A 19,107-nucleotide genomic window follows, 5' to 3' on the forward strand; every position below is an offset into this window, starting at 1 on the left:
AACTCTGGCTCCCAATTCTTCTAATATAAACAATACATTTCTGTTGTATTGTTGGCTCTGGCCGACCCTCAATACAAGTTTATAATTGTTGACATTGGGGCCTATGGAAGGACGGGAGACTCTAGAGTCTTCAATACTTCCATTATGGCTCGGCGGCTACGCAACAACCAGTTGGATCTACCACCACCACGCCAGCTACCAGGCTCCACTCAAGAATCTGTCCCTTATGTTCTTGTGGCAGATGAGGCCTTTCAGTTAACGCGCAATGTCATGAGGCCATATCCCCGGCGCAACCTTCACCACAGGCGCAGGATATGTAACTTGCGCCTATCACGTGCTCGGCGACTGGTGGAGTGTTCCTTTGGCATTCTTTGTGCCAAATGGCGGGTACTCCAGTCTGCCATTCAGCTGAGTGAACAAAAAGTTAATGAAGTAGTGAAAGCCTGTGTGGTACTTCATAACTTCACCAGGATACATGATTGTTCCTCCTCTGCTGGTGTTGTGCGTAGGCCGGACAATGTGTGCAGGGTGAGACCACCTATCAACCATCAACGTAGACCGATCTCTGGCCTCAATGTGCGTGATCATTTCACTAATTACTTTATGGCACCTCAGGGGGAACCTTCTTGGCAAGAGCATGCTGGATCTATGTTGGCAATGTTGGTTTGATGTGTGTCAAAATATATATATTTCTACCCCTTCTGAATCCATGACTGCTGCTTTGATTTGGTAAGCGTATTTTGATATGGGTTTGGACAATTAAGACAAAGACGTAAAGTGTAGTTGGCCAATTTTTACTTTTGGCTTTTTTGTGGTTTTTTTTGTAGTTTGTAAGGCAAACATATTCTTGCCCTATGAAAAATTTGGGCAATGGCCCAAATTGGGCTTTTGGCATATTTCAACATTGTTGTTCAAACAAAATTACAAACATATCCTGCAACATACATAGTGCAATAACAACATTGCAACTGTACACATTTGGAATCCAAAGTAAAAAAGAGGAGTTATCCATAGTGTTGAGCATTCCGATACCGCAAGTATCGGGTATCGGCCGATACTTGCTGTATCGGAATTCCGATACCGACTTCCGATATTTTTTCAATATCGGAATTCGGCATCGGAATCGGAAGTTCAAAGTTGATTGACAGCCTGGCGTCATCATGATGCACGGTGTGTGCGCATCATGATGCGCCGTCATTTCGGGCCTTCCGGGGGTCTCTGCCGGCCTGCCGGGGGGCTGTGTGGACTGCCCGGGGTCTGTACCGGCCTGCCGGGGGGCTGTGCCGGCCTGCCGGTGGTCTGTGCACCCTGTGGGGGTCTGTACCGGCCTGCCGGGGGGCTGTGCCGGCCTGCCGGTGGTCTGTGCACCCTGTGGGGGTCTGTACCGGCCTGCCGGGGGGCTGTGCCGGCCTGCCGGGGGGCTGTGCTGATGTCCGGGGGTCTGTGCAAGCATCGTCCGATGGGACTATAAGTCCCATCTGGCGATGCCTGCTACCATGACAGTGATTGACACATTAGCCAATGATGGGACAGTAGTAGTCCCATCATCCGGCTAATGTGTTAAATGTTAAAAAAAAAAAAAAAAAAATACTACATACATACTACATACATACTACATGCATGCTACATACATACTACATGCTACATACATACTACATATATACTACATGCATGCTACATACATACTACATGCTACATACATACTACATATATACTACATACATACTACATACATGCTACATACATACTGCATGCTACATACATACTACATACATACTACATACATACTACATGCATGCTACATACATACTACATACATACTACATACATACTACATGCATGCTACATACATACTACATGCATGCTACATGCATGCTACATACATACTACATGCTACATACATACCACATACATACTACATACATACTACATACATACTACATGCTACATACATACTACATATATACTACATGCATGCTACATACATACTACATGCTACATACATACCACATACATACTACATACATGCTACATACATACTACATATATACTACATACATACTACATACATACATACTACATACATACTACATGCATGCTACATACATACTACATACATACTACATGCATGCTACATGCATGCTACATACATACTACATGCTACATACATACCACATATATACTACATACATACAATACATTCATACAATACATACATAGACATACAGTACATATAACATAGAGTAACATACTTACCAATACTTGTCACATTGTTCCCTGAAGCCATTGTCTTTTCCGGAATAAATATTAACATAACAAACCACAAAAATACTCACCCACGATCCGAAGCAGTCCATGAGTGTGTCCCACGACGATCTTGGGTAGAGAACTGCAGCATCAGATGATGCTGCCGTTCTCTACGGGCTGCAGGAATCCAATGACGGAAGGTAGGTATCCTTCCGCACTGTATTCCTCCGCCACTTAAAAAAAAAAAGTCCCTAGTCTCACTTTATGCCATTGCTGCGTGGGAAATTCCCACACAGCAATGGCATAAAGTGAGACTAGGGACTTTTTTTTTTTTAAGTGGCGGAGGAATACAGTGCGGAAGGATACCTACCTTCCGTCATTGGATTCCTGCAGCCCGTAGAGAACAGCAGCATCAGCTGATGCTGCAGTTCTCTACCCAAGATCGTCGTGGGACACACTCGTGGACTGCTTCGGATCGTGGGTGAGTATTTTTGTGGTTTGTTATGTTAATATTTATTCCGGAAAAGACAATGGCATCGGGGAACAATGTGACAAGTATTGGTAAGTATGCTACTCTATGTTATATGTACTGTATGTCTATGTATGTATTGTATGAATGTATTGTATGTATGTAGTATATATGTGGTATGTATGTGGCATGTAGTATGTATGTAGTATGTATGTAGCATGCATGTAGCATGCAGTATGTATGTAGCATGCATGTAGTATATATGTAGTATGTATGTAGCATGCATGTAGTATATATGTAGTATGCATGTAGCATGTAGCATGTATGTAGTATGTATGTGGTATGTATGTAGCATGTAGTATGTATGTAGCATGCATGTAGTATGTATGTAGTATGTATGTGGTATGTATGTAGCATGTAGTATGTATGTAGCATGCATGTAGTATATATGTAGTATGTATGTAGCATGTATGTAGCATGCATGTAGTATATATGTAGTATGTATGTAGCATGTAGTATGTATGTAGCATGTAGTATGTATGTAGCATGCATGTAGTATGTATGTAGTATGTATGTAGTATTTTTTTTTTTTTTTTTTTTTTTTTAACATTTAACACATTAGCCGGATGATGGGACTACTACTGTCCCATCATTGGCTAATGTGTCAATCACTGTCATGGTAGCAGGCATCGCCCGATGGGACTTGTAGTCCCATCGGACGATGCCTGCACAGACCCCCGAAGCCTGCACAGACCACCGGCAGGCCGGCACAGCCCCCCGGCAGGCCCGTACAGACCCCAGAGAGGCTGTACAAGGCAAAAACAGGGTTTTTCTTATTCCGATACCGGAAGTCCCATAGACTTGAATGGGACTTCCGGTATCGGAATCGGCGATACCGATACTTTTTTTAAAGATCGGCCGATCCATTCCGATCCGATACTTTGAAGTATCGGACGGTATCGCTCAACTCTAGTTATCCATCATCAAAATGAGCTACACAAGATAATACTAACATTTATTCTGAAGGTTATCAAATCATATTAATAAGCCACCATGACAGGCAAGGCTACCTTACGCGTTTCTGACACATATTACATGTCTGTAATAAACACAATATTTCACAGCACTATACTGGGAAAGTCAAAGGATCAAATTAGAAGACTGACTTGATAATACATAGCGAGAGCGTGATGGTCTTGAGGCTGTTTGCCTTGATTTTGGAATATAGTTAGCTGGCCTAAATTGGACTAAGAGAATATGGACAGCACGCCTTTTCTATGCATTATCAAGTGAGTACTCTATTTTGATCCTTTGACTTTGCCAGTATAGCCCCGTGAAATATTGTATTTTTTACAGACATGTAAAATGTCTCAGAAACGCATAAGGTAGCCTTGCCTGTCATGGTGTCTTAATCATATGATTTGAAAACCGTCATAAGAAATGTTAGTATTATCTGTTTTAGCTCATTTTGCTGCTGGATAAAGTCTCTTTTTTACTTTGCCTTGGGATTTTAACCACCAGTTCAAACACACTGGACATCTCCTCCCATCAGACCGATTAAGAACAGTCATGTACAGTATGGGTTTACTAATTCCATGTTTTAAGCCATTTATAAATTGTGGAATGTTGGGGAAGGAGAAGGCGGAGGAGCAGCCTGTGGTTGCTGCTGACTACTTTGAGTAACATCGCCATGTGTGGGTGCATACTGTTGCCCATGCTGTTGGTACTGACTTTCCTCCTGTGATTGTTGGGGGTAGTTGCCATAGTAATACTGCTGAGGGGCATCTTGTTGGGGCGGGTTGGCCTGTGTCTCATACCCACCAATATAGCCATGTCGTCCCCAACCAGGTTGGGACCAGCCTCCAACACTGGGTGGGAATAAGTGGCCATATTGGTGGGGTTGGCTAGAGCCAGAAAACTGTTGCTGCTGTTGGGAAGGTTGTGTAGGGGGAGGAAGGGGGTGAGGTGTAGGCCCACGTATTAGAGGATGTTCGGACCCTGCTTGAGCAAGCATCTGTGTGGGTGGTCTCATGCGCATTAGATTTTGGGGGGAAAGCTGCCACCTCTCCAGATATTCGAAAAGCTCAATGGGGTATTGGGGGGGTGCTTGCATCAAGCAGGATCTGAAATCATCCCCTAATACGGAGCCTGACCTCACGGGAAAGGGCGCGGAGATAAAGGGTCAGGCTACGTGAGTAGGCCTCCTCCCCATCATCTGTAGTGACTCGAGATAAATAATTTAGCACCCCTGTGTCCACATTGGTCCTGCTCTCTTGGACAGCAACCTGGCGCCTTCTTCGGCCTCGGCGGGATGTAACAGCAGCCTTTGGGGATCCCCTGATCTGGCCAGTTGGGCTGCTGCTCTTCCAGGATGGGTGATGGGGCAGCAGCAGACCATCCTGGTGGTGTTGTTTATTGGGCAGCCAATGGGTTCTCCTGTGATGACTCATCTTCTGCCATGCTTCTTGTAGGGGGAGAAGATGGGCCAGCCACCTCATCCCCTACAGGATCAATTATGGGCTCTGTCTCTGAGGCCGTTCCTCGATCCGTAAGGTTGGATTGAGTTCTGTCATGAAATAGAACAGAGCCAAAAATGCATCAATATTTTTGGCCCTGTAAAGTATCTGTGTAATGTGGTGTGAGGTATCTACTTACGGTCTCAGATCCAGAATTGGGGCGAGGAAGGAGAGCCGGTCGTAATAGATATATTTTCGTTTTACGTATCCCGCATCCCCACTCCTGGACCGCTGCTGGCGTTCCCGGCGGTATTGGTCCCGGATGCTTCGCCAGCGTTTCATCACATCTTCCACTGCAATGTGACAGGAAATATTGTCAAATTCACATATTTGATAGGTCACATTTGCTACCAGTAGTCTAGGCATGGGGCCTTCTGGGGTGTGCTTTCTACCCATGGTGGCATATTTAATTGGGCAGATACACAGGGTCTCTTTAGCTACACTTAATAATTGGTTTGTCTAGGAGAATGAGGAGCTTGCGGCATAAACCCAAATTATGGCTGTGAGAATCCACGTGTCACATCCAAATCTAACGGCCTCATGAGGAAAAAAGTACATGCACAGGAAGGGGGGTGCTGATTCTATATTCCTTTTTTGTTGTGCGCAAAGGTTACTCATGTTTTGGCTTGTACTTACAAATTTTATGCTGCTCCTCACATGGTCGATCACCAAAGTCATGGTACATCTGGCAACAGATGCGCCTCCATGACGCCTCCTTTCTTGCCTGGTTGGAATAATTGGCATCGCGTTGGTCCCAGATTTCGGGACGCTCCTGCACCAGGACTATTAACATCTCCACATTTATGTAAGTGGGCGCCATGATGCTGCTGTACTCCGTGGAGGCGTACTTCCTGGATGTCTGGAGCGCTTTTTGAGCTCATTTGCATGTCTAGGCTTCCTGATGATGGATTGGCCCATTTCCTGTCACCAGCCAAAAGACCTGCATATTGCTCGCAGGTCACACGTCTGGTCCATGTGTAATCCGTATTTTTTGTGCACCCATAGACTTGCATTGGCGTACTATGGCCGTAGTACGCTGACAATCGCAGCATGCTGCGATTGGCACGGAGCGTAGAATACGGCTGGTGCGAGGGACCCCATAGAGAATCATTGGTCCGTGTCTAATGCGTGCTTTTAGCACCTCTCACCTCGGCCTAAGAGCAGAAATTATCTGTCAGCAACTGTGTCCTGGGGGGTCATGTGAAGTTCGTAGGCGTTGGCATAGTAACTGAGCATATCAATAAGCTTAACTGCCATTTGAATCGCCTCAGGGCATGTATTCCCTGTGGCAACATTTTCCTATTGAAATGCTTTGAGAAAAATGTTTTTTTTCAAATGCAAATTGCGCAAAAACTACAAATCCGATCGACACGAAAATTACTTAACACACCACTCGTGGATGCTGGCTTCGAAACGACACCTCAACGGAGTCTATGCGTGTAGCGGTTCGGGCCACATTAATTGCGGAAAATCATCTGAATAATAATAATAACTAGATGTGTATTTCCTGAAGGAAGTACAGATAGTGCTTTGAAATGGTGCCCGGGCTGCCCCTTTAAGAGAGACTTGCCTGCTGCCCCTGCAAGACTTTCAACTCAAGATCCGTTTTAACTGTGGGTGCCTCACAGGGGCCACTTTGGCCTGTGGGGCCCCTCAGGGTCTGAATTGGTGGGTGGGGCCCCTCAGGTTCCGATTCGGTGGCCTGGGCTCCTCAGGGCTTGAATTGGTGAATGGGATCACTCAGGGTCCGATTTGGTGAGTGGGGCCCCTCAGGGTCTGATTTGGTGAGCGGAGCCCCTCAGGGTGCGATTTGGTGAGTGGGACCCCTCAGGGTGCGATTTGGTGAGCAGGGCCCCTCAGAGTCCGATTTGGTGGGCGGGGCCCCTCAGGGTCCGATTTAGTGGGCGGGGCCCCTCAGGGTCCGATTTGGTGGGTGGGGCCTCTCAGGATCTGATTTGGTGAGCGGGGCCCCTCAGGGTCCGATTTGGTGGGAGGGGCCACTCTGGGTACGATTTGGTGGGCGGGGCCACTCAGGGTCTGATTTGGTGGGCGGGGCCCCTCAGAGTCTGATTTGGTGAGCGGGGCCCCTCAGGGTGCGATTTGGTGGGTGGGGCTCCTCAGGGTCCGATTTGGTGAGCCGGGATCCTCATGGTCCGATTTGGTGGACGGGGGCCCGTCGGGGTCCGATTTGGTGGGCGGGGCCCCTCAGAGTCTGATTTGGTGGCCTGAGCCCCTCGGGATCCGATTTTGTGACCGTGGCCCCTCAGGGTCCGATTTTGTGGTTGGGGCCACTCTGGGTCTAATTTGGTGGGTGGGGCCCTTCATGGTCCGATTTGGTGGGCGGGGCCACTCTAGGCCTAATTTGGTGGGCGGGGCCTCTCAGGGTCCGATTTTGTGGCAGGGGCCCCCGGGTCCGATTTTGTGGCCGGAGCCCCTCAGGGTCCGATTTTGTGGTTGGGGCCACTCTGGGTCTAATTTGGTGGGTGGGGCCCCTCAGGGTCCGATTTGGTGGGCGGGGCCACTCTGGGTCCGAATTGGTGGGTGGGGCCACTCTGGGTCCGATTTGTAGGCCAGGGTGGCTCAGCCTCCGATTTGTAGGCCAGGGTCGATCAGCCTCCGATTTGGAGGCCGGGGTGGCTCAGCCTCCGATTTGGAGCCTGGGGTCTCTCAGCTTTCGATTTGGCGCGCCGGCCCTTTAAGACTCATTTTGGTGCGCCGGCCCTTTAAGAATCACTTAGGCACGTCGGCCGTTTAAGAGCTAGTTTGGCTCACTGGGCTTCTAAATCCACTTTGGCGCACATTCTCTCTCAGGGGCGTGCGTCATGTGATGAAGCTAGATTTGCATTTGTGCTGTGGGTTTTGCTTTAAGAGCTGATATTATCTGCCAGAAACTCTGTCCTGGAGAGGTCATGTATAGTTCATAGGCGTTGGCATAGTAACTGGGTGTGCCTGCGCATATCAATGAGCTTAACTGCCATTTCAATCGCCTCAGGGCACGTTTTGTCTGTGGCAACATTTCCCCATTGAAAAGCATTGAGACAATTCATTCCAACGACGGGAAAAAAAACTTTCTAACACAAATTGCGCAAAAACTACAAATCCGATGGACACGAAAAATACTTAGCACAACTCTCGTCGATGCTAGCTTCGAAACGACACCTCAACAGAGTCTGTGCGTGTAGCGGTTCGGGCCGCATTAATTCCGGAAATCAACTGAATAATAAGAATAAGTTAGCAGCTTTCGGATTACAAGATAGTGGTTTTTTTCAAACCACTATAATAAGAAGAAGCAGCAGAAGAAGAAGAAGAAGTTAGCAGCGTTCGGATTACAAGATAGTGCTTTCTTCAAAGCACTTTAATAAAATATAAGAAATCGAATTACAAACAATATGTTGCTTGAACCTAGTGGTTCAAGCACCATAATAATCTTCATTTATATAGCTCCAACATATTCCCCAGCGCTTTAAAGTTTCAAACTCAACAGTCATAAGTAACAACGTTAACAATACAATGATTAAAGCAAAATACGATGAAAATAAGACGACCCTGCTCGTGAGGCCTTACATTCTACAAGATATTAGATATGAGAGAGAGATTTTTTTCTGTCAGAGAGAAAAGAGTGAAAAAAATGAAATAGAGGAAGGAAGAGAGTTAAGAAGGAAGGAATAGAGAGAGATAGGTAGGAGGTAGGGAGGGAGAGACAGGGAGAGAGAAAAAAAGGATGGAAGGATGGAATAGAGAGAGGTAGGTAGGTAGGCGGTAGGGAGGGATAGACAGGGAGAGAGAGAGAGAGAGAGAGAGAAAATGGATGGAAGGAAGGAAGAAAGGAGAGGGATGGAATGAAGAAAGAAAGGAAGGAAGGGAGGAAGGAATAGAGCGAGAGGGACAGAGAGAGGGAGAGGAAGGAAGGTAGGAGGGATGTAATGAAGGAATGAAGGTGGAAATGAAGGAATGAAGGAGTGATGGAATGAAGGAGGGATGGAATGAAGAAAGAAAGGAAGGAATAGAGAGAGAGGGATAGAGAGAGGGAGAGGAAGGAAGGTAGGAGGGATGTAATGAAGGAATGAAGGCGGAAATGAAGGAATGAAGGCGCAATGGAATGAAGGAGGGATGGAATGAAGGAAGGAAGGAAGGAAGGAAGGAAGGAATAGAAAGAGGTAAGTAGGAAGTAGGGAGGGAGAGACAGGTAAAGAGAAAAAGGTTGTAAGGAAGGAGGATGTAATGAAGGAAGCAGGAAAGGAAGGAATGAAGTAGGGATGAAATGAAGAATGAAAGGAGGAATAGAGAGAGAGGGGTAGGGATAGAGAAAGAGGGAGAGGAAGGAAGGAACTACTGTGACCCTGAATATTATACTTCCCCACATTGTCTCCCTGATTTTATTATACATGAATAGATTGATAGCTAATAGATACTATAGATAGATAATGGATAGATAGAAATATATATTTCGATGGATACACAGTACAATGATACTTTGCCTTGTCTTGCAGCGTTCTCCTGCCCCGCTCACAGTAGTTATGAGGTCTGTGCTGACTCCTGTCCTGCCACCTGTAATGGTCTCTCAAGCCCAGAAGGTTGTGATGGGAATTGCACTGAGGGTTGCGCATGCAATAATGGATTCCTTCTAAGTGGCGGACAGTGCGTCCCTATCTCTGAGTGTGGATGCAATTACAATGGAGTCTACTATACTGTTGGTGAGAGTGTTTTTGTTGGGGATTCATGTTCCCAGAAATGTTCCTGCATTGAAGGTGGGATCATGACATGCGCCCCATCACACTGCTCCCCCAATGATGAATGCAAGATACAGGATGGAGTTCTCGGCTGCTTCCCGAAAGGTTCGGCGACTTGCACAGCTGCAGGGTTTTCACATTACAGGACTTTCGACAATAAATCTTATGACTTTGGTGGACGTTGCTCCTACGTGCTGGCTCAGAGCTGTGGAGAAAACACAGTGAGAAGTAATCTGACAACGTTCCAGGTGACCATAAAACACGAGAAGCAAGATTCCAGTCCAGGAAAAATCACAAGCATCACTATCGAAGCATATCAAAAGAGCCTGACCCTGAACCAGAAGGAAAAAGGCATCATTCAGGTAACAAGAATAGTGCCATGTCCTTGTTCTACTTGTTTTAGGATCTTTGAGGGGCGCTCTACTCTAATAACTTTCCATTGTGAAAATCGCCTAATCATTAGCGATTTATTGGATCTCCAATAGCCAGGATTTCTGATCAGCTGTAATCATTGAGGAAACATGCAAGTAATGAATTTCCCTGCAGTGCCTCCACAGGAGAAATGAAGTATTACTGTCCTGTATTCAGCTAAATGAACGGGATTCTAAACCGCTATACCGGGGTCCAATAAGGGAGACTGTAGTTGAATCTGTGGTTTATTGAATGTGGGTATATAGATGGTGAAACTACAATACAAGACAGATACATTGAATCAGTGCTGTGTCCATAGGAATACACAATATACATAGGCATACACAATCTGCACTACTAGCTGTACGGGGGGAACTAACTAAGCTGACTAATATGAGAGATAGGGATGTATAGAGGGAACATGTCACCAACCAGCGATGCTAACACAAGGGGAGAAGAGGGATGAGGTGCTTCCAGTATGCAGACTTGATAGAAAATGGCAAACTGAAGAGAAAAAGGGTGCTGGAATAGACCATGGTACTTTGCAAAGTTACCCAGGATACATTGTGGATTGGAGAGAAATTGAATCAAGAAGTACAATGTATAATAACATGCAGTTATGACTTTGGCCACTAGATGGAGCCAAAAACACTAAACATTAAACTATAGAAATCTGAACATTCTATACATACAGCATTCATTGTATGTTATCAAAATAGGCAGTTCAAGAGTTATTAATTATGTCGGAGACAGAACAATTACACAGTTACATGTAATGCAGGATCCTAATGTGTATGCGACTACCCTTTCTGACTAAATTGAGGAACACCCCATTGTTGACTCCTCACAGAAACTGATTATTTTTCAAGTTTTTCTTAAACCTGCCAAAAATCTTCCATATAAAAAGAGAAAACATGCATATGAAGCCTGAGGGTACATCAGGTATCCCAGTCCAGAGCTGCGTTCATAGTTCTGTGAGTCTCTGAGCTCAAATCTGACAACATTCCCTGCTTGTTCGGCATCTGCATAGAACTTTCCATGCCAATCTGCCCAACAGAATGCAGAGCAGCAGTACCAGGCACAGGGGTAGAGTTTCACTCATCTCAGATCAGCGCTAAAGAAAACTTTTTAAGGGGGTCAGGCAGTAATTAACTGGTTCCAGTAGCAACCAGCAGAAAAGTAACTCCCGTTATGGAGTAAAAGTTGAGTGTAAGGATAAGAGTGGAAATACTTCTGGGTAATCTGGACATAGAAATGGGTCAGTCGTGACTTTTCTGATTGCAATTTATTTGATATTTTTGGATTCTTTCTAGGTCAATGGGGTGACCTCCAAGCTCCCAGTTACTCTGCTGTCTGGGAAGATACGAGCAGAGAGTTATGGTCAAGGCGTCATAATCAAGACTGATTTCAAACTTGCTGTCAAATACGACCCCCAGTCCCGTCTTTCTGTTACTGTGCCTAGTAACTACATGGATAGTATGTGCGGACTATGTGACAACTACAATGGACTTGCTGAAGATGATGCAGGCACCACCTCAGAGGAAATCAATGCCTTTGGAAACAAATGGAAAGCTCTAGGAGAACCAGAACACACATGCGATGGATGTGGGGGCAGTGACAACCCTTGTCCATTGTGCCAAGAAGAAAAGAAGAAAATATTTTTACAAACTATTAATTGTGGTCTCATTAGTGACGCAACCGGTCCATTCGCAAAGTGTCACTCTAAGGTCAACCCCGAGCCTTATGTTAATGACTGTGTTTCTGACCTGTGCCAGACCAATGGAGAAGACAGCAGCGTTTTGTGCGACAGTGTCGCCATTTATGCTGATGCATGCAAGTACGAAGGGGTCAGAGATATAACCTGGAGGACAGAAGATTTTTGCCGTAAGTTTATAATCATAAAACTATTGGATAAAGCTAAACTATATCTGTAACATAGACCCAACTTATAATGATGCCCTTATCCTGTCATAGTGGGTAAGTCAAACACCCAACATGTTCCACAACCACTAATGAAACAGTTGGACTTTATCAGGAGTGAACTTGACATAAGTCACAAAATGCTTCTCCTATTTTCCTAATACACAACTTCACCTTCAACTCTATATGTCTAATTGTTTTTTCCGCAGCTTTAAAATGTGGCCCTCACAGTCACTACGTAATCTGTGCCGATATGTGCTCCACCACCTGTGCTTCCATATACGATACCTTTGAGTGTTCTGACCTCTGTGACGAAGGCTGTGAGTGTGATGAGGGATACGTATTTGATGGGCAAAACTGCATACTCTTAGACCAATGTGGATGCTTTGACAATGGTCGATACTATCAGGTATGGATTGCACTTAAGGCTGAAAAGCTTTAAGGTTGGAAATTTTCCAGATCTTGGGTGGAAACAAACGTTAAAATGTCTATTTGTTTCCAAAGGCTAATGAAATTGAGCTAAATGATGATTGCAGTGTGGAATGTAACTGCAACCCAATTTCAGGACTAAACTGTAAAAACACAACCTGTGCAGAAGGTGAAAAGTGCCAAATTCTGAACGGTGTGAGGTCTTGCGTCAACCTTGGTAAGGATTGCAAGGAACAGAATTTAGTCATCTAAAGGTAACACATGGTTTAGAGTCCACCCGTTGGTTGCCCAATTATCAAGATTTTTGACAATATGACCAAGCTACCTACAGAAAGAATAGATCCATCACCCCAATATGATCTTTGGGTCCAACACTAAAAAGTTGAGCTCTAACATCCCAGTTTACCAGATGGTGTTTTCATTTTGAGGACATTATTTCTAGTTTATATAAGACTTTTTTTATTGGTTGCATTTCAGATCCTTGCAAATCCAAGACATGTCGCGCAATGGAGGAATGCCAACTCCAAGATGGCCTTCCTCACTGCAAACCAGCTTACATAGGCACCTGCTGGGCTTGGGGAGATCCTCATTTTGGTACCTTTGATGGCCATAACTATGACTTCCAAGGCACCTGCAGCTACATTCTCTCTGTGTATGTTGGTGATGATTCCACATTGGAACCATTCCAGGTGGCCATAAAAAATGATAACAGAGGAAGTCAATCTGTCTCATATGTCAAGAGGACAGAAGTTACAGTCTACGACACCAACATTTCAGTTCAAGCTGGAGAATTTCCAAAAATTAGAGTAAGTGTGACTTATTCTCAAGTAGTGGCAAAGTGGTCAGTTCTGGTTCTAAATATCACATAATTTTTTAACTACACCAGGTTATGTGACTTTAAAGTAATTTAATTTATGTCTTTCTACAGGTCAATGGTGAATTAACTAATCTGCCAACCATTTTAGCTGATGGGAAGTTGAAAGTGACTCTTAGCGGATTGACGGCCACCATTGAAGCATATTTTGGTCTGGTAGTTACCTATGATTGGAACTGGCACTGCACGATAACCCTCCCGAGTAGCTACTACAACGCTGTGTCTGGTCTCTGTGGGAACTTTAACCAAGATCGAAATGATGATCAAAAATCTCCCGATGGAACCTTGGTCAACTCCATTGTAGACTGGGGTTCTTCATGGAAAGTCTATGATCAAGATCCATTCTGCTTTGACTCTTGTCCAGGACAATGTCCAACCTGTGATGAAGCAAAGAAGCGACAGTACATCAACGACAAAAGCTGTGGGCTCATTATGAATGAAGATGGGCCATTCCAAGGATGCTTTTCTAAAGTGAATCCCAACAAGTTCTTTGATGCTTGCCTCTTTGATGTTTGCATGGCTGATGGGGCTCAAAACATTCTTTGCCAGTCCCTCGAGACTTATGCAAGTGCTTGCCTCAACCAAGGAGTCAAGCTTCTTGACTGGCGAACACCTTCCAATTGCCGTGAGTACAAAAAATATGGTCTACCCAATGATACTGATGTTGTTAGAAATATAAATTAGGAGTCATTGTAATTTACAATTTATATTTTTACAAAGAAAAATTTTTGAAAAATGTTTCTTTTATCAATTGCAGCCAAGACATGCGAGGATAAGAACAGCCAATATAATGCGTGTGGCAGTGCTTGTCCAGCAAGCTGCTTTGATAAAAGTTCCCCAACAAAATGCACAAAGCCCTGTGTAGAAACATGTGAATGCAAAGAAGGCATGGTCCTCAGTGGTGACCAATGTGTAGCCATCTCCAGCTGCGGATGTCAATACAACGGACGGTATTATGACCCCGACCAGTCCTGGTACAATGAGAAATGCAGTGTTCAGTGTAAATGTGACTCAGTTCTTGGAATTGTGGTTTGTAAAGAAACAAAATGCAAAGAAAGCGAGACTTGCTCGATGAGCAATGGGGTACGAGGCTGCTATCCCAGAAAGTACACCATGTGCATAGCCTCAGGTGATCCACATTATACCACGTTTGATAAAAGGAAAATAGATTTTATGGGCACATGTATCTACCAGCTGGTAGGTGTAAAATCACCGGACCCATCACTGTCCAATTTCACCGTCAAGGTTCAGAATGAACACCGTGGTAACAAGGCTGTGTCCTTCACCAAAGATGTTATATTGGAGGTCAACAACATAACAATAACTATGAGTAAAGACCATCCAAAAAAGATCAAGGTAAGAAGACTTTGCTAGAAGACATATCATGTAGTATACAAATCAGAAACTACTGATAATGGATCAAAATGGTGACTCATGTATCCTATTGACAGTGATTGTGATGGGACCAGTTGGGGATATACTAAGGTTTCTAAGTTCTTGTTGGCAAGTATAGTACAGGCTGAGCTCTACTTCTTAACAAAAGTAGTGGAAACCTTGGTGAAACCATCAAAGAGCCTAATCACAGTGTTGATGATAGCAATAATAATAGAGAAATAGTAGGTAATGAAAATAATTAGACGTAAGACCTAATGCACTTGGCCGAAAAAGGGATCAATAGAATTCTTCAATATGGCCATTTTGTAACTGCAAATAAAATCTGTGATGAACTGCTCAATGATCATGCAATGTTAACAATGGTCCAAGAAGCACCCAATGGAGGAGGCAAGATTAAAGAAGCAGAGTGCAAGTAAAGTCTTCATAGAACCAAGTAGAATTAAGTTAATGTTAATATAGTCCCGGTGATCAAACCAAACACAATCTCACATGGGAAGTCCTCCTTTCCTTGACTTGAAGTAGACATATTACAATCTAGTAAAATAAGTTTTGACTCTGGATATTTCTGAACCTCCATATGTATTTAAGGCTACTGTCATGTCCTCACTAAATGAGCCGGGATTCATGTAGCTTAACAGGCAGCGAAACCGCTATACCGGGGTCCAATAGGGGAGACTGTAGTTGAATCTGTGCTTTATTGAACGTACGGTATATACATGTGGTGAAACTATAAACCGAAACATATGAATGCAATCAGTACTGGGTTCATAGGAATACATATATACATAACATACATTTTCCCTTCACCCATGACAGCACCACCTGAGAGAGGGATCCGCCCCGCCAGGACAGGAACCTACTGAGACATAAGGGGCGGCACCTCTCCCCCGCTTCAGTTGGGTTCCTGTCCTGGAAGGAACCCCACGGTCGGCGGTGCCTGTCATGGGCGAAGAAAAGAAAATTAACCCAGCCCCGTCCCGGCGCGGGAAGAACAGGTGTCTCACCTGTAGCGTCGGCCGTCGGGTGCTGGATGCGCAGTCCCCGGGGTTCCGGGTACGTGCGGGCGCCGGTGGGATCCCCGGGGTCTGTGGGAAGCCCCCACCGCACCGCCCTCCCCTCGCGCATGCCACATCTCGATCCCCATAGCAGGGGAGAGACGCTGGCGTCTTCCGGCCGCTGACGTCAGCGGCGCGTTGCATGCTGGGTGCGCCGGCTGACGTCAGAGAAGGGCGACGGTATAATGGCGCCGGGTGCGACGCCGCCCGGCTTTCTGAAGCGGTCGGCCGGCGGTCGCAGGGGGGAGGGGAGAGACACGCTCACCTGAGCGGAGTCGTGTCATTTAAAAAGAGGAGGCAGCAGCAAATGGGCGGTGCAACATGGAGTCACAGCAGGAACGTTCAGCGTCCCTGCCTCCCTCTCAGCCCTCTGGCAGAAAGCATGGAAGCCATTCCAGCAGCAGTCGCCCCAGCCGCAGGTCGGGGGACTCCTCAAGATCCAAAGAGCGCAGGTCACGTGCTCCGACGCAGCCTCCGAGTCCGGTACCCTTGATTTCGAGTGGTGAGTGATCTTCGTGAATGTTAGCATTATGTTAATAGGGGCTTCTGTTGTATGCTTCACCCTGTAGGAAAGGCCCAGAAAAGCGGGAAGCGAAGAAGAACAATAGGGATTGTGCTATATGTAAATCTCCCCTAGCAAGAGATTGGCAAAAAGATCTCTGTGCTGCGTGCATTCAGCGGACTGTGGCAGAGGAAGCGCCTAGTTTCGCGGCCAATCTGATATCTGCCCTAAGGTCGGAAATGGAAGGCTCAATTAAGTCCCTATTGAAAAAAGGGAAAAAAAACAGGAAGGATCCCCCTAGTTCCCCCTCGGATTCCGCGTCAATGTCATCTCAGGCGGAAAAATCATCATCCTCAGACTCCTCAGACAGCGACATGGGGGGTAAACCAGGTTTCACCGTAGAAGACACAGACGCCCTCCTAAAGGCCATTAGAACTACAATGGGCCTACAGGAAGAAAAGGCGGCTAAAACCCTAGAGGACGTCATGTTTGGGGGGCTTCAGGAGAGGAAAAAACTAACCTTTCCAGTAAACGAGAAAATCCAGGCACTTATTGAGAAAGAGTGGAAAAAGCCCGAAAAATCGGAGGCCCTTCCATCCACCTCCAAGAGACGATATCCCTTTGATCATAAGGATGCGGAGATATGGGACAAAATCCCCAAAATAGATGCAGCAGTGTCCAGGTCCTCCAAAAGGTCGGCCCTACCCCTGGAAGACGCAGGGGTTCTTAGAGACCCGCTAGACAAGAAATCGGACTCATATTTGAGGCACGCATGGGAAGCGACAGCAGGAGGACTAAAATCGGCGATAGCGGGCACTTGCACGGCACACTACCTCATGATCTGGCTGCAGCAATTAGAAGAAAAGCTGGCTTCAAGGGTCCCAAGAGAGAAAATCTTATCGGAGATGTATCTCTTGCACAGGGCAGCAGCTTTTTTGACCGATACCTCGGCGGACTCAATGCGGATGACAGCCAGGGCAGCGTCACTATCAAATGCTGCTAGACGCGCGTTACGGCTTAAGGTCTGTCCGGGTGACCTTCAGTCCAAGGCCAAATTATGCTCTCTCCCCTGCGATGGTCGATTCTTGTTCGGCAAGAACTTGGACGATATTCTGGAGAAAGCAGGCGATAAGAAAAAAGGCTTCCCCAGATTCCCTATGGATCAGAGGAGACAGCGCTTTCGGAGGGGGAGATTCAATAGGGGGCGTCCTCCCGCTGACAGGAAAAGATGGGAGGATAAGAGAAAAAAAGAATCAGGGTTTATGTTTGGTGGAGGCACCTCCACCTCAAAGAAGTCGCCACAGTGACGCCAGTATTCCAGTGGGGGGGAGATTGGCACTCTTTTTCCAAGCTTGGGAAAAGATCTCCTCCAATGCCTGGATCCTGACCATCCTAACAGAAGGCCTGAAAATTCCCTTTATTCGTCAGCCAAAACCCGTGGTCGTCATCACACCCATCAGGAAGGTGACCGAAGAGCAGGTGGCCTTAGAAACAGAGATTCTGAGCCTAATAGACAAGCAGGTACTCTCCGAAGTACCACGCATACAGGAAGGAAAGGGGTTCTATTCACCCCTTTTTCTGATAAAAAAAACCAGATCAAACATTCAGGACAATCATAAATCTCAAACAGCTCAATCTATGGATAAGGAACTCGACCTTCAAGATGGAATCAGTAACTACGGCGGTGAAGCTGAAACACCAAGATTGCTTCATGGCCGTAGTCAATTTAAAGGATGCGTATTATCACATCCCTATCCACCCAGATTACCAGAAATACTTGAGGGTAGCACTTTATATTCAAGGCATACTAAGGCACTTTCAGTTCAGGGCTCTTCCGTTTGGCATATCTATAGCCCCGAGAGTTTTCACCAAAGTCATAGCGGAAGTGACAGCCTTTCTCCGGATTCACAACACGGTCATAATACCATACCTGGACGATTTTCTTATAGTGGGCAGCTCAGAGGACCACTGTACAGCGCAGTTGACCCGGGTGATCAACACCTTGCAGGAATTAGGGTGGATAGTCAATTTCAAGAAATCAAAATTGCAACCCCTAAAAAAACAGACCTTCCTAGGATTTATACTAGACTCAGAAAAGCAAGAGTGTCTGCTCCCAGAGTCCAAAATAGAAAAGGTGCAAAATCTGGCCTTGACGGGCCAAAACCAACCACGTATGACATTAAGAAGAGCAATGTCCCTGCTAGGTACCCTAACATCCTGTATTCCGGCGGTCAGGTGGGCTCAGTTTCACACCCGGCAACTCCAGGGGGAGATACTAACAGCACAAAGATCGATAAGAGGGTGTTTAGAAGGAAAGCTGGAGCTTTCCTTAAAAACCAGAGACTCTCTCAACTGGTAGCTGGACGAGACAAATCTGACCTTGGGAATACCGTGGGACAGACAGACGTCAGATATAATCTTAACAGATGCAAGCTCCTCGGGGTGGGGGGCACACCTAAGGATCATAGGTCAAGGTTCCTGGACGCGTCAAGAAAAGGAAGCATCCTCCTACCTGAGAGAACTGTGGGCAGTGAGCAAGGCCCTAAGTCACTTTATTCC

At 45.8% G+C, this 19,107-nt stretch overlaps 1 protein-coding gene and 1 long non-coding RNA gene across 2 annotated transcripts in view; one reads left to right on the top strand and one right to left on the bottom strand.

Moving 5' to 3' along the window:
- The window catches only part of LOC141085213 (IgGFc-binding protein-like), a 120,976-nt gene that overhangs the window by 38,452 nt on the left and 63,417 nt on the right, over positions 1–19,107 (top strand). Inside the window, exons 8-14 of the mRNA XM_073570466.1 lie at positions 9,723–10,324; positions 11,687–12,257; positions 12,503–12,702; positions 12,798–12,939; positions 13,200–13,528; positions 13,651–14,221; positions 14,354–14,952. Coding sequence (XP_073426567.1) covers positions 9,723–10,324; positions 11,687–12,257; positions 12,503–12,702; positions 12,798–12,939; positions 13,200–13,528; positions 13,651–14,221; positions 14,354–14,952 — 3,014 coding nt within the window. The remainder of the gene's footprint in view (positions 1–9,722; positions 10,325–11,686; positions 12,258–12,502; positions 12,703–12,797; positions 12,940–13,199; positions 13,529–13,650; positions 14,222–14,353; positions 14,953–19,107) is intronic.
- Positions 8,553–13,974, bottom strand: LOC141085214 (uncharacterized). Its single transcript, XR_012231229.1, has 2 exons — positions 13,761–13,974; positions 8,553–10,167 (listed from the first exon to the last, which is right to left on the bottom strand). It is a non-coding gene; the product is annotated as an uncharacterized lncRNA (long non-coding RNA).

This window comes from Dendrobates tinctorius, unplaced genomic scaffold (genome assembly GCF_039654945.1).
Source record: "Dendrobates tinctorius isolate UK_male_01 unplaced genomic scaffold, ASM3965494v1 ptg000028l, whole genome shotgun sequence".
NCBI lineage: Eukaryota > Metazoa > Chordata > Amphibia > Anura > Dendrobatidae > Dendrobates > Dendrobates tinctorius.